This window comes from Anarhichas minor, unplaced genomic scaffold, assembly GCF_050575085.1.
Source record: "Anarhichas minor isolate MPS153535 unplaced genomic scaffold, ASM5057508v1 ptg000067l, whole genome shotgun sequence".
NCBI classification, from domain to species: Eukaryota; Metazoa; Chordata; class Actinopteri; order Perciformes; family Anarhichadidae; genus Anarhichas; species Anarhichas minor.
The window spans coordinates 313,875-329,013 of NW_027466513.1; the positions used below are offsets into that span (position 1 = coordinate 313,875).

General features: G+C 42.5%; 3 protein-coding genes across 3 annotated transcripts in view; 1 reads left to right on the forward strand and 2 right to left on the reverse strand.

Moving 5' to 3' along the window:
* The window catches only part of adamts7 (a disintegrin-like and metallopeptidase (reprolysin type) with thrombospondin type 1 motif, 7), a 49,129-nt gene extending 45,616 nt beyond the window's left edge, over positions 1 to 3,513 (reverse strand). The window contains exons 1-2 of the mRNA XM_076078787.1: positions 3,393 to 3,513; positions 541 to 908 (exon numbers count right to left, since the gene is read on the reverse strand). Of these exons, the coding sequence (XP_075934902.1) occupies positions 541 to 908; positions 3,393 to 3,513 (489 nt within the window). The remainder of the gene's footprint in view (positions 1 to 540; positions 909 to 3,392) is intronic.
* Positions 3,514 to 4,848: 1,335 nt separating this feature from the next.
* Positions 4,849 to 5,982, forward strand: rxfp3.3a2 (relaxin family peptide receptor 3.3a2). Its single transcript, XM_076078540.1, has one exon. It carries the CDS (start codon positions 4,849 to 4,851, stop codon positions 5,980 to 5,982), a length of 1,134 nt encoding a protein of 377 aa, XP_075934655.1.
* Positions 5,983 to 9,929: 3,947 nt separating this feature from the next.
* Positions 9,930 to 15,139, reverse strand: part of itga11a (integrin, alpha 11a) — a 41,854-nt gene continuing 36,644 nt past the window's right edge. Inside the window, exons 22-30 of the mRNA XM_076078702.1 lie at positions 13,717 to 13,793; positions 13,408 to 13,491; positions 13,092 to 13,182; positions 12,870 to 12,983; positions 12,401 to 12,484; positions 12,201 to 12,311; positions 11,918 to 12,013; positions 10,921 to 11,034; positions 9,930 to 10,007 (exon numbers count right to left, since the gene is read on the reverse strand). Coding sequence (XP_075934817.1) covers positions 9,930 to 10,007; positions 10,921 to 11,034; positions 11,918 to 12,013; positions 12,201 to 12,311; positions 12,401 to 12,484; positions 12,870 to 12,983; positions 13,092 to 13,182; positions 13,408 to 13,491; positions 13,717 to 13,793 — 849 coding nt within the window. The remainder of the gene's footprint in view (positions 10,008 to 10,920; positions 11,035 to 11,917; positions 12,014 to 12,200; positions 12,312 to 12,400; positions 12,485 to 12,869; positions 12,984 to 13,091; positions 13,183 to 13,407; positions 13,492 to 13,716; positions 13,794 to 15,139) is intronic.

A 15,139-nucleotide genomic window follows, 5' to 3' on the forward strand; every position in this document is an offset into this window, starting at 1 on the left:
TGAGCACACACCTGCGATCACAGAGGCAGAGCGCTACATGAATGGCTCGATGCATTTTGAAGGAACAGTCTTTGAACAGAATCAATGCACTGAAGGGAGTGTCACTTTGTTCTTCAGCCTCAACAGTTACACGGTAGAAGTATACAGTCAAGGTTTACAGCAAAGCCTGAAGGTGGTTCTGCATGCGAGCGTTTGTACAGTATATGCTCCACTGCTCGCAAATACCATGTTTAACTGGGACAATTTGTGGTTTCAACTGTCAGACTGTGTACATCTTGAGGCTGGAGTTATGCTCTTAAGCTCCAAGTCTGGATAGCCGATAACATCAGACACCCATGTTTGGTGGAAAACACATCCAGGGTGTGTAGCTGTCTAAAAGACCCTCAGGTCAATCTGCAGTTTTGATATGAATTGCTCATAACAATCACTTAACTCAGCTCTGAATACAGCCCCCTGCTGTGGCTGACACCTCCGTGTTAAACTTGAAATGCATTTAGATACAACATCCAATTGGACTTCAATCTTTTAAAAGTTACTCACCAGTCCATCACAGGTACTTATGGCTGCGCTTCCTTTACCGGTGGCCTCGTCCCACACCTCACCTAAGAAATGGCACTGGGAGGCTCCAGCAGGATGGATCTTGGCCCCATCCAGTCCGCCATACCTCCTCTCCGTCAGGAAGCCCGGAGCCAGCAGGTGTGGGTTGAGGGTGAGGTTAAAGTGCAAACTGTGGCCGCCGTGCCACAGCTGGTAGAAGACTCGATCTACGGCCACTGGTCCCTCTGAGGCTTCCCGCCGCTGTACGCGGCGAGCATGGTGAGACAGGAAGTTGGACAGGAAGTGACCTCTGGCATCCACTCTAGTGGGGTGAACCACTTCATACTGAGGCAGATCCTGCTGAAAGGTCCCTGTGAAAACCATGGTGGGAAGAGAAGATGGGTTAATAAATCATGGGAAAGAGGAGGGTAATTAAATAATTAAAGTGGCTGTAAAGCCGTAAATAAAAGCGGGGAAGCTCTAAACAAACCCATATGGGTGTCTCATCTGTCATTGTTTCATGTTTGAATACAGCTGCAGTGTTTGCAGAGCCTGTTAGAGGAACACTGGATTCGTGTCCACTATCCTTCTCTGAATTTCTACTCTCATATGCAACCGGTTTGATAAAGTCGGGGAAATTCATTACCCTCGTAAAAAAAATATGTTTGCTTAATTTCCTGTACTTATAAGTATCTGAACTACCAAATTCCTGTATGGGCAAAGAAAATGTGAGGGATTACAAGCAGTCTGCTCTTCTCAGTTCTATACAGTCTGGCTGCTGATGACTGTAGTACACGTTTGTCCCATGAAATGCATTTGAATGTTTCCAGTTTATTGTAGAGATCAAGTCTTACTTAACATCGCATATCTTTTTCCTTCAATTCATTACATCAAACAATCAATGTCTAAGAAAAGTGAGGTGTGGCTTGAAAACTTGTGAAACTACAATTTAAAGTATCTTCGATGTTTTTAAGAGATTGGGACCAGTTGTTTTTTTAAAATAGGGGAAGCCAAAGGACTAAAATCCTGCAGCTGCACCACTTTTGTTGATACCTTTGTTTACTGGATATATAAACAATTACATTTATTTTAACGTTCAATTTCAATGCGTTCCTTAAGATGATTTTCACTAAGGGGTTGTCATACCATAGCATCATCATTTCCAGACACACTGCCTTCGCATGTACGAAGGTAATCTGTCAGCGTACAAGGACCTCCTTAAACATTATGCCAGCATTAGCATATTGTCACTCAAAGGAAATGAGCCGAAGGCAAACAGAGATCTCGCACACAGATTTGTGATGAGGTCAAATATGGTTTCACTCCTTGCATGGGATTATCTGCACAAATATTTTCAAGAATACATCAGTGCATGTGAGGTAAATGTGTTTGGCAACCAGCTGCTTGGAATGTTTCATTGAATGAAGGGCGAGGAAACCTCCATGTTTGAAAGCCTTTACTTTCTGCACGTGTATTCGTTTTTGTCCCCGAATACCTTCAGTATGTCGGCTACAGCGCACAAAGATCTTAATGGAATTCCACCAATAATAGAAGCAAAAACTAAATAGATGGCAACAAGTCTGCGGTCATGAGTCTATGTCACTTAAAGTGGCAATAAACAAGTTGTTTATGCTTTAAGTTATCATTTATGAAGTAAATGTTGATTGCATAATGTAACAGCTGCAGAATAACACCATCTGCGTTTAGATTGGTTCCCTATAAGCCCTGCTTTTACAACGCAATTCTGTCTCCCACCCGGTACAATCTACCAGGAAAACGAAGGCTCCATTAACGGCACAAAGGAAGTGCGTCAACCAAAACATGAAGAGGTTGGCGCTTTCGTTTTCCCCGGTAGCTATTGGTAGCTATCCCCAATTACCAAAGAGCATCAATGTAAGTTCTTTGTAGTTACAATCCCCAGAAGCAGAAATGGCAAACACAACACTTATTTCACCAAGTTGGGTACAAAGAAGGCTAGAAATGATGACTGGTATTCGGATGGCTGTTTCCTCGCCCTACTTTTACGTGTTTTGCTATAATGAATACAATTATGTATAGCAAGAAAGAATAAAGAACTACCTTAAACGTATTAAAAAGGAAGCCCGTGTCCCAGAGCTTCTTCATTTGTTTTTTTTAGCAGTTTAGAGATAAACTTTAAGCTCCCTGTGGCAACATTTATCACCTGAAATCATTTCTGTTTGATTGGTTTAGACGGAGTGCATCCAGACTCTGTTCTGCTTGTACCTGGTATCTCAGGAGAACTGACTGTTAACATCCAAACCACAAACTAGAGGGAAGACTGGGAGGTCGAACATGTTTGGAGTGAAGGCCAGTGAGCGTTTCCTTCAAGACAATGGAGGGTTGATTATCTGATGTGATGATACCCACTGGGCCTGAAAAGTGATACACTTTGCAAAGCAGAATGGAAACCGGCTCCATTACGAGAATGATGATGCATCCTGTAGATACCCAAAGACAAATTCTGTTTCCTGACCTTCACCGGTGAGGTCAGAGGTCAGTGTCAGCTGCACTGGGAGTCTGTGCGTTGGCTCAAGGGCAGTGCAGATGCTTTCCTACGCGGAGACTAAACCTCTGATGATTCAACGGAAAGAAGGCATCTCCAGCTCCCAGACCGAGCTGCAAAAACCTTGGTTTTAATTGCTACGGTCTAAAGAAAACTTTGTAAACACAAGTCACAGCTGGCCTCCCCTCCACAGTGAGGACTGCTGGCCTGGTTCTGAGCTTAATTAGATGCTCTCTGAAACAAATGTGCACAACAAAAAGCAGCCAAAACATTAAGAGGACGTGGCAATATCCTGAAAAAGTTTGACACGTTTAGTTTCAGGCTTACTGACCTGGTCCATGTGATAGTCCCAATGTTCTGCAGTTCTCCAGGACCGTCAGCAGTGCGATGAAGAGGTGAATGGGAGAGACTCTCTGTCCAGAAGCGTGAAACCCGCAGTCCAAACGGGTCATTTTGTCAAGAAGGCAGACTGTATTTTGGGAACATTTATTAAGGCCTTTCTAACAGCGCGTCGATTGTCAATTCAAATCGCTTCCATCTGGGCTGGGTGCGCGTTTTCGCTTTGTTGCGGAGCATGCAATGAAACTGTGACAGTGTCAACAAACTTCTCCAATTCTAGGCCCGGACATCGTCCGCCTCCATGCGCTGTCTTTGTTGCATCCTCGGTCTTTTCACACTCGTTTGGACGTCGGTGTTAATGTTTGCTTGCGAGTAGCTGCCCCTTCTGTCCTCCATCAGTCTCCTACCAGCAGCCAAGTGACAGCTTAAAAATGTTTCCCCCTGCAAACTTTCGCAGAGCCACCCCCACAGATGGGTGGACTTAAGACAATGGGCCATCTTTCAGCTGGTCTGCGGGCTTAAAGGGGAATGCTACTCCAAGAAATCGGATATAGCGCTTCAATCCAATTGGCAGATCCCACAACTGAGGTCCTTTGGGTTTTCAGCGGGTCACATGAAGACCAGTTCCGATATTGTTGCGTTCACTTGAAGTCAGACAAATGATGACAGCTCAGTGGCTTCGGTCTGAGCATTGTTACAAACCTTCTCGGAAGAAAGCACTTCAGTGAGGTTTCTGATATGAAAAATACAACAACTTTGCGGTCATGTATGTACTTGTTTTAAACTGGAATAAAGTCTGCTTTGAAAAACAACAACACACTCTACTTCATTGTATTACTTTGTTGTCATCAGTTTGAGTTAGCGCCCCCTCCAGCGGAAGAATGGAGGCACTGTGGACCACTGATGCAGGGAGAATACTTGTGCACATGTGTTTTAGAAGCTTGTCCATCAATTCCGATCACACCCCTCGGTTATAATAAGCATGTTAATAATGAAGCGCTTTAACGCACACTGATTTGGGAGATGATGCTCACAAATGTGGAGGAGGATTTCACTTTTATCTTCGTTTCTTAATTCCTGTATTTTACTTTATTGATGAAAAGCTGTCACTTATCCAGCATACCTTCACATGCCTACTAAGCGCATATGCTGTGAATTAGAAAAATAAATTCATGGAGACCAATCAGCAAAGTCGTGCTCTTGTGTTTGCTGCTGTTTTCGGGATGCTTTGGCTCATTTCTGGGACTGTGGCTGTCTGCTGCAGTCACGTCTTGTGCGACCAATCGCGGCTCAGCAGCGGAGCGACACACCTGTATAAAAGCAGACAGATTGATTGAATGGGGATGAAGAGCTCAGACACATGAGCATGGGGCACCTGTGTTGTGTTTACGTCTAGCCTGTGCGCGCAGCAGAACGCCTGGTTGCGAGTCCGGGTCCCTACTTTAAACATGGATGACATATTTAACCACAGCGGAGGACTTAACCGGAGTTCACCTGGCGATGAGAAATTCAATTTCCAAGACATCGACGTGAGCGCGGACGGCACTCCCATCCTGAGGATACTCATCTCCGTGGTGTACTCTGTAGTTTGCGCAATAGGTTTGGTGGGGAATCTGCTCGTGTTTTTCCTCATGAGGTTACGACAAGGTCGGAAGAAGTCCACCATCAATTTTTTCATCATCAACTTGGCGGTGACGGACCTCCAGTTCGTGCTCACTCTGCCCTTCTGGGCCGTGGACACCGTGCTGGACTTCAGCTGGCCGTTTGGAGACGCCATGTGCAAAATCATCCTCTCGGTCACCGTGATGAACATGTACGCCAGCGTCTTTTTTCTCACTGCCATGAGTGTGACCCGCTACTGGTCAGTCACCTCGGCCCTGAGGAAAAAAGCGCCCAGGAGGTCAGGGCGCGTCAAGTGGGTGTGCGCGGTGCTGTGGGTGGTGGCGACGGTGGCCACGGCTCCGACGTCTATCTTCTCCACCGTGACTGTGGTTGCCGGAGAAAAACTCTGCCTCCTCAAGTTCCCCGATGGACATGACTGGCTCGCCCTCTATCACATCCAGAAAATACTGATAGCCTTCATCATCCCTATGCTCATAGTCTGTGTCAACTATTTGATGCTCCTGCGCTTCGTAAGGCGGCGGAGCATGAGCACCAGCAACCCGAAACGGAGATCCAGAGTCACCAAGTCTGTCGCCATTGTGGTTTTGTCCTTCTTCTTTTGCTGGATGCCAAACCACGCCATCACATTCTGGGGTGTCTTGGTCAAATTTAACGTGGTCGAGTGGGATAAATCATATTACATGGTGCACACGTATGTGTTCCCGGTCACTGTGTGCTTGGCGCACGCAAACAGCTGCTTGAACCCGGTGCTTTACTGTCTGATGAGGCCAGAGATCAGGAAGATGCTCAGCGGTTTGTTTTGGAGAGTGCCCACTCCATCCATATCCAATAAGGGCGACGGGACGCGCTATTTTACGCAGGGAGAAACGCAGGGAGTCGTGCCTCTCCAGGTTTTGGACAATGGCCAGTCCTCGTTGTCCATCATAGATCGTAAAGGTTTACCAAGTTCCAGCCGATAACTTCAGCCTGGTGAAAAATAGACCTCGTGTAGCTGTTTTTTTTCTCTGGTTGTCCACCTGTAACTGTCATAACTCGTGCGTAATGCTTTCGTATTCCAAAATGTAAGATGTTTAGCTACAACTAACCGTGCACTTTATCAAGTGGTTGTCATAATGCCATAAACAATGTATGACAAGTGTAATGTGGACTTTATTGAATTCCTAAAACTGTCACAAAATATTTTGTTGAGTGACGAACACGCCTAAATTCCTCTCTCCTTTCTGTCCTTTGTAAGATTATATTTATGAAATGTTTGCCTTTTCTGGGCAGCGAAGAGCGACACAAAACATGGCAACAGAGAGACGGGGACACGGGGGACAAACGTCTCCGGGCTGGAAACGCACTGGAGACTTTTTTTTGGAGATTTTCGGACTCTTAGACACGAGACCCTCGGCAAAACATGGGATTATTCAATGAAGAAGGACCTAAAATGAATTTGGAGATAATCACAAGTTTGCATTGTGTACTACCATGTAAAGTCTGTCTGTAAATAAATTGATTTTTCGAAGCGGCTTCACTGAGCGTCTTTAATTCTCCGACTCGAACTTGTGACTACATTTTGAGATTTATCACAGTGACAAAAAATGATATATCCTAAAATCCAGATGCACTCCTGGATCTGAAGGAAAAAATCCCCAAAAGGCCTTTAACGATGATCAAAAAGGAAGAAAGCTCAGTGTGAGTGCTTTCCACCCCCAGGACCCCAATACATTGGTATTTAAAACGATTATCTAAAAAGCACTACTTAAAACAGAAACAATGACATGAAGTCATTGGAATGATAGAATAAAACACCCGTGAAATGTGACAACAAGTAGACCTCTAGTGTATGCATGGTTAAAGAGTGTGTACACACACACACACACACACACACACGCACACGCACACTATAACCTTTCACAAAAGGACATTTTCATTACTGTACTTTTTCCAATTATACTTCAGCAAATTGTTCAAGCCAATAAGCAAGCAATCATGTTGACAATCACTATCAATCAGTTCACAGCAGGTTTTGTATCCTGAATTGTTTATTTGCTTATTTCCCCAAGGTTTCATTTTGCTTGGGCACTGAGCAAGAAATCTCCACTCTCTGTTTTCACTAACAGTATTTGGGTGTGATTTATTACTGACATTCACCACATTTACTGTAGCTAATCATGCAGATGTCATAAGTAACATTTATGAGTTAACAAAGCACAGCAATGAATCCATACTCTTTCATATACACGACCTTTCAAAGGTTTGTGGTCTCCTGCCAAAAAGGCTTGATTCGTTACAGACAGATGGCTGAGAGGATACTCAATTTCTTTGAAATATTTTTCATGCTTTAAGGTTGTAGAAAGTCCTCTTTAGTAATAATGTTATTTTGTCTGAAGGGTTTGTAAAAATCATGTTTTGTTTATGGAGAACAAAATGCTGTACAAATGGTTCAACCAGACAAGAAAAGAGACACAGATCCATCTGAGCAACAGTTGAATGAGAATAAAGGTAATCACCAGTCTTTGGTAAAAAGAAACCAAGTGTCAAGTGCACCTATAAAAAGCTGGAATATTAACAGGTGTGTTGCTTTAGTAAAACTATTCTTAAAACATCACAGGATAAATCGAAGGTTAGTGTAGGGTTAGCACCACTAAATATTCTGGGAAGCTTTCTTTGGGCAATCTGCAGTTTACTCTGTGGTTAGATTGAAGAGGTTTAAACTGTAATTTGCCAGTTGATATATTAGTATAACATTTATTATTAATTATTATTATATTATTAATATAATGCAGTATTGTAGTTCAAAAATGATCTCGGGTAACCTATTATTCTTTCAAAAACAAAACATTCATTAAACAAATTCACAATCGAAGGTTATTTGGGAGAAAATTGTAGCGTGTAACACTGTGGAGACGTTTTAATCATTTAATAAACGATTTCAAACGTAAATAATACAGTTGGTGTCTGAATTTTACTGTTGTTGTCTCTGTTAGAATATCAATTATTGAAGGGAAGAAGATTCTGCTGCATGTTTACATAACTTCAGTGTTTTTTAGATGACTTGACTTTGTTTTTTTTGTTGGATGTATTTCTCATCTTTAATGCTGTTTGTGTGGCTGCATTCTTTTTTTTTTTTTCTCCTCTTGCTGAATCTTACATTTGCCGCTACAATAATCTATTTCCTCCCTCAGGAATCATTATGTTTTCACCGTAGATTTTCAGCGGCAGATGGTTAGCGTGTGTCGACTGAATGGATCAAACCGGCATCCCTGAACACAAATGACAGCTTTAATCAACCTCACCACATGGCAGCTCGATATGTTTGTTCATTATTTTGTAGGTTAAAATGAGCTTTGATCGGCAGTTGGCTACACAGTCACTTGTTGCGCTTGAAGGCAAATTGTTCTTTGTGGTGCTCGGAGGAAAAATGCTTGAATTAGAACAGGACCCACGATGCAAACCTGTCAGGTTAATTCGCTACTAAAAACTGGCTTTAAGCCACATATTATTAAGCTACTTATCGTACACCCAAGCTTGGAAATTGGCATGCTCATCTTCTGTTGAGGCTGTTGACATTTTAGATTCAGGAGGAGTCAATCTTCAAAAACGTTTTCAATAAAAAAGGTTTTGGTTTTCTGTAGTTATATTCAAATATACCCACATTATTGGTTCTCCAGGCTTCGTTTGTGCAGTTGAAACTCCTCAGGTGTTCATTAAAAAGACATTCTCAGACATATACACAGTTTTATTTGTAGGCTTATTACAGCTCTTCACACCTCGTCAAACAGGACAAACTGACATTCGTTGGTATCACCAGGAGGGCGCTGACATACTGTAAGCAATGTGCATTTGCTGGACTCATCTTTATGGCATCTGATTGTGATTTAGTTCCAGTTCCTCATGAGAATTGCTTGGTTGAAATCCATGTTGCCTGCAGTATTTTCTGCACATCCTTTTGCGCTGATGCAGTGCATGTTAAAAGGCATGCAACGTCTTGTAACTGGGTCAGTGACACAAAGCCTGGTTGCTTAACTTATAAAGTAATGCCATAAACCATTATAATATTTGAAAGGGTATAAAAAGGTACTTGACTATTTACAAAATTCAAGTTAATTTTGTACAAAAGTGCATCAAATGTTTAATGTTTTCCAGGATGAAAATATTAAAAGAAAATAACTCTTAAGAGCAGATGCAGGTTAAGAAGATTCTTCGCTGTAGAAAAAGATCAAGAAACGTCTCTGTAAGTTAAACATTATGAATCTTCTTTGTACTCTGGCAACTTTAGTTCAGTTTTGCTTTCTCATAAATTATTATGCAAGGGAGCTGAACATGTCGCAGATAAAATCTTTTAAACATCGAATTCAATATACAGTATAGTAACTTTACATTTGTGGTAGCTTTTTGGGTGGCAAATCACCCTTGAGGTTTTTCACGTGTTTCAAAATTGACCATAAGAGTTAAATAAATACACATCAGGAAGAGACAAAAGAGTGATTGGCTAACGCTTGCCTCAAGGGCAAATTGTGGTCTGAAATTCTTGGGACAGATCATTCAAAAGCTCGCTCTATTCTTCTTTTCAAACGGACGAGAAAAAAAGCACCAGGGCTCCAGCCTGAAGCCAAGGAAACGAGAGCTCAAAGATCTGTGGAGGTACGACACGGAGGGCAGTGAATACACAGACGAAGAAGGCCCTAATGTCGCAACAGTGCAGGAACGCTAAGTGAGTGTGACAGTGCTGACTCTGGGGGGTCAGGGGTCGTGGTGTGGGACAGATCCAGTGCGCTGAATACGCCTTGCTTCAGCGGCCAATGCGGAGCTGTCTATGCGGTGCCACTGTGGTGTTGTGGAGCAGGGGGAGGTGGGTTGGTCCCTGAGTGTCGGGTCCCCTATGGAAAAAGGTTGTCTGCTGGGGGGCCCTCAGCCTGCGTTACCGTTCTTCGGGCACTTTCCCGTTCGCCTCCTGCTCGTCCTCGTCTCTCCGCTTCTGCCTCCGGAAGAAGCCGATCTATCGAGAAGTTAGACAAGAGGTTACGGCAAGTTCATTGTTGTCAAGTAAAGTCCCCTGTGTGGGTTTACCATGAGGGTTCAGGGCCTTTCAGTTTGTTCAACGTTGTTGATGCATTTGTTTGCCTTATGTAAAGCACTTTTATGTATTTAACAACAACAACAATACATGTATTACATATAAAGCACATTGAAACACTTGAAAGACGATCCACAGTAAAAAAAACAACAACACATCCTTGCTTTCCCTTAAAAGGGAAGGTGACTTGATATTTGAATTAATATATGTGACTTTTATGTGTTAGGAGGTTAGATGTTTAGGCCAATGATCTTTGGTCACCTAGAGTCAGATTGTGTGTTTCAGTGAATGGCTCCTGCGTTGACCAACAATGTAACGCTGCCTTTATTGATTGTCCTTCAAAATAAGGTTCTACATAGCTTACAGTATAGCTGTACCATTATTTCTCAAAGTAGAAAAACATGCACATGTAGGGAACTCACACGGTTTAACTGTTCAATTCATTGTATTTTTACTCTAGACATTCTGTTGCAGCCAAACCTTCTTTTCAATACAAAAATATAACCCTAAGCTATTTAAACACTGTTTAATACTGACATTTTGTGATAGCCTCTTTCTAATATCACCATCACCAGATTTTACCTTTCTATATTTCAATACAGCCGTCATTTCATTCTCTACCACAGGGTGGCAGCATAACCCTACACTGTGACTATGGTTTAGGTTTTAACACAGACTATGAAGACTTCAGATAACTTCAGGAGAGCAAAGTTCATTTTGGTAATTGAAAAAACAACAGCTCTGAGTCAAACTTGTTCATTGGCAATCTCAACTACTATACAGTAGGTCTTAATGTAATCACTCTCTAATGACTGTGCGTTATATGATGACTTACCTTCCATAGAGCGAGACTGAGCAGGGCTAACAATAAGAGTCCTCCCAGCGTGCTACCAATGATAATCCAGTTCGAGATTCTGTAATCGCCCTCCTTCCTGATCTCCAATATTATCTGTGGGCGAGACCACATCTGAATCATTAGATCTATATCTTTTTTGAGAAACACACTGAACTCAGTCATCTATTGTATAGTGTTATAATGCAGAGTTTATTTGTTCATCTCATACAAAAATAAAAACATATTGTACATACAGTAGGTATGTGTAAATGTATGATAATCTGCAATGGTTACAGTCACTGAAGAGGAAACAGCTGTGACATTCACAGGCAATAATAATGCAGAGATGATGATGAATATACTGAATTATAAGTTCACATCTTTGTTACTGTAATTTTATTATTATTTATCTATTATTCTGCACATGGACACTCACAGGCTGAACATGGGGTATTTATTCAACATGAAACAATGGCAATAATTCAGAAATGCTTGAAACAGTTTTAACATCAATAATACATTTCGAGCTTACATCAGCTCAAAGGAATCAGTATATTATGCTTATACAAGCATTATAGAGAGGTAATGTATGACAGTTTGTACTGGCCAATAGATGGCAGCAGAGTTTAGTGTATGAGTCCGGACCGTTACATGTTGTGCCGCTGGTCCTTTCGGTCCCTAAGCACCACACAGCACGTGTGCTCTCCAATACCAACCTTTACTGTCTGATTCTTCCCTGCTTTAGTTATGCAGAGCCAAGCTCCACTGATATATTTTATAAAGTAGTCACTGCAGCAAAATATGTTGTTGTTAGTGTTACAGGTATCATTTTAATATAGTTTCAGTCCATGATCTCCTGAAGCACAAATCCCTGTATTCACACTTTGGATATGTTAACGATCACAGAAATCTGAGTCTGAATTATCTAATTATGGTGCTATTATGAGCTCAGACCTGGGACAGAAGCAGTTTACAGCATTAGTCTGTGTTGACTTACATGTCTTAGAGGCCTCTCTTCATGTAAAAACATGGGGCTGGAGGAGGGAAGCTCCACTGATGCACTGGTTCCCAGTTCCAGGATTTTAAACTTCAGCTGGAGAGGAAATCAAAACACGCAGCCAGTTTTCACAAACATATCACACAGAAAGACAAAGCTGTCGTCGCTACAGAGTCAAAGCAGAATAACAGTGAGATAAACAGAGCATGCACGCAGCATGTGTGTTATTATAAAGCCGGGGATTTCAAACTTTGTGCATGCATGTTTGGAGTTTTATACTCACTGCGTGTAAGGTGTCTATTCGTAGCGCTCCTGTGATTCTAACTGCAATTTCTCTGTAGGAGGCCACATTGACGGTGCATTGGATCGGCAGAGTTAGAGTGTTGGACCGGTTCTGTGTGAAGAAACCAGACATCAGTCTTAGGTTGATGAAATGAAAAATGATGATTATGAGGGATTGATTTTGGTTGGTTTGTACTTTACCAAGCGGGAGAAGCGTGAAAGGTCCTCGGGTGACGCTCTGCTCTGTGCCACATGCTGAGGTGGTAAACAGCGTGATCCATCTCTCTGAGGAGGGACATGAGAGTAAAATCACCTGTTAGTACGTTTCAACCTTTTGTCTGCAGAGAACGCATTAAATATTATCGTGATAAGTTGAGGTGAATTAGCATTCAAAAATAAAGTGTCGGGTTAAAGAGAGAGAGGCGAGTGTTGCGTGGTTGTTGTACGAGTGGCCTTATTGTTAACGCTGTTAGCCTTGGTGATGAGTGTGCTAAGCGTGTAGCCTATCGCCTCGTTGATTGTCTTGGCTTGCTTTGGTGTTATCATCTATAGTGCGTATTGTGTAAGTCTTCAGCATAACACTGGAGCACTAGGTAAGGGGGACCCCCCCAGTTGCCATCAGGTATTTCACTGACTGAGACTAACTAACTTTTTAAGGCTCCACACTCACCTGGTCAATATTGAAGTCAGATATCTGCAGGAGTTGGTTCCCATTTTTCGTCATTTCAGGGATCTCAATGTTCAGCTGCAGATCCTTTACTGGAAAGTAGCCAAGGTTCTGGATCTGAGAGACGACAAAAACAACGGGAAACAACGAACAATATTTTGAAAGCAGCGTTTTTTTCCTGTACAGTCAATTGACAATGGTGATGACGGTGCTCTTGGCTCTCACCTGGAAAGTGAAGTTGAAAGGAGGACCGATAACTCCAGGCTCCTCCAGTGACAGCTCTGATTTGATATCATATCGGGTCGGATTTGAATCCCTTTGAAACGGAATAAGCACAAACAAGTATAATGTTGTCAAGTTGAACAAGTCCCCATATTCCTGCTACAGTATCTGGAACTTACACTCTGAATCAATGCCATTTGTAATAATACAATATCACTTTGCTCCAGTTACATGAACTTCCAAGTTCATTGCTTCCACAATCGACCCGAGAGCTTCAGCAGCATGCTTCGTTTGGTATCACATTCAGAAATGGACAAACCTAGTGAAGAGAAGGTCTCCCTCGTATTTCAGTGAGTAATAGATATCATTGAAATTATCAGCTGTGCTCATCTCCTCGCCATCGCTGTCGAGAGAACGGGATGAAAATATTCAAAGAACGCGAGCAATCATGTTACATCAAGACAGTTGAAATATTCATCCTTGGAGCTCAATTGCAGTTTCAGCTTTTGTTATCTCATCTCGAGCTTGAAACGTGATACTGTATGTGCGTTAATCATCTGTATCAGTAAGAACAGCTAAGGTCAGACTTCTCTCCATGCAAACAGGAAATACAATTAAAGGTTCACACCTTCTGGCCTCCAGGATAACCCTGACGTGCTCGAGGAAGACAGTACGACTGAACTCAAACTCCAGACGAAATGATACCTGCAGAGGAGAAAATAAAGTTGAGAAGAATAAATCAGTTTTATCAGTTTGTCATCATACATTTTGACAACAAAAACACCAAAAGCACAGGTCAGAGGCTTCTTTTGACTCCATATGCTACTGCTACATCCTCGCCAACGACAAAGGCCCTGCATTATGGAATGAGGAGTAAAGCCTGCAATAACCTGCTGTAAGTACCGGGCTTTAACTCCAGGCAGCCGGCTGCACGGAGAGCCAGAGAATTTCCACTTAGTTGAGGACAATATAGTAAATATAAATCAACATGACTACGTACACACATACAGCTACCAGTGAGAGTCAGATTCAGGGCAAAATAAAAGCCCAGAGGCAGAAAAGAGAAGAGACAGACAGAAACAGAAGAGATGACGGGTGTGTAAGAAAATGCAAATCATTAGACAAAGTCCAAACAGAAACAGAAGGAAAACCCAAGTCTAAAGAGGAGAGGAGAGGAGAGGAGAGGAGAGGATTGATTGGTAGCAGACAGCAAACCGAGCTCAGCATTGCTTACAGTCCTCCATGTCGTAATGAAATCCTGACAGACTCCGTCTGACCGAAGAGGAATGCATAAGGTTCACTGGCTTCCCTCCTCCATATAGTCTGACTCATCCTCGACAGACCACAGATAAACATTCATACAAAAGTTAAGACCTATTTTCAGCGGTGGAAAATACATTTGCTAAAGTACCATACTCAAATATGGTTTTATATTTATTTGGTTTTATAAATATTGTACTTTAGATGAAAACACAAAACAAACATAAAAGTGCACAGACACACACATGCATGCAAGTGGTAAGGGTTTGGAAGACATGATTGTCCGTGGCTAGACGATGTTAGTGCGCCAGCACAGTTGAACATGGAAATTCAGACGGAGCATGAAGCTCCCCTTCCTCCTCTGGACTGATGTAGTCCACCCGCATCCCTGAGCCACATTCACTGTCAATCGTCAAACAATTAATTTGGAGCAACAGTGTTCCTTGTCTCTGCGTACGCCCACAAGACACAAAAGCACAGTGGTCACCAGCAGTGTATGATCTGTAGCCCTCACTCTGCTGCCGCAGTAGTAAAGTTTACAGTACATGCTAGTTTTACGCAGGTCAAAACCAACCGGAAAAGTCAAAACAAGAGTGATAACTGGCTGTTTTTAAAAGCCCTGAGGTTCTTACTTTCCTTCATCTGAGCAGTGGTTTTGGGCAGGCTTGGCAGCAGCACCGGCGCACAATCAGGTTTGTTTAACTCAGTGCCACATATTTAAAATGCTCCCGACCAGAGCCCATCAGCCTTGTGGCTCTGGATGCTGTTCAGGCTGAAAGGGTATGAATCAC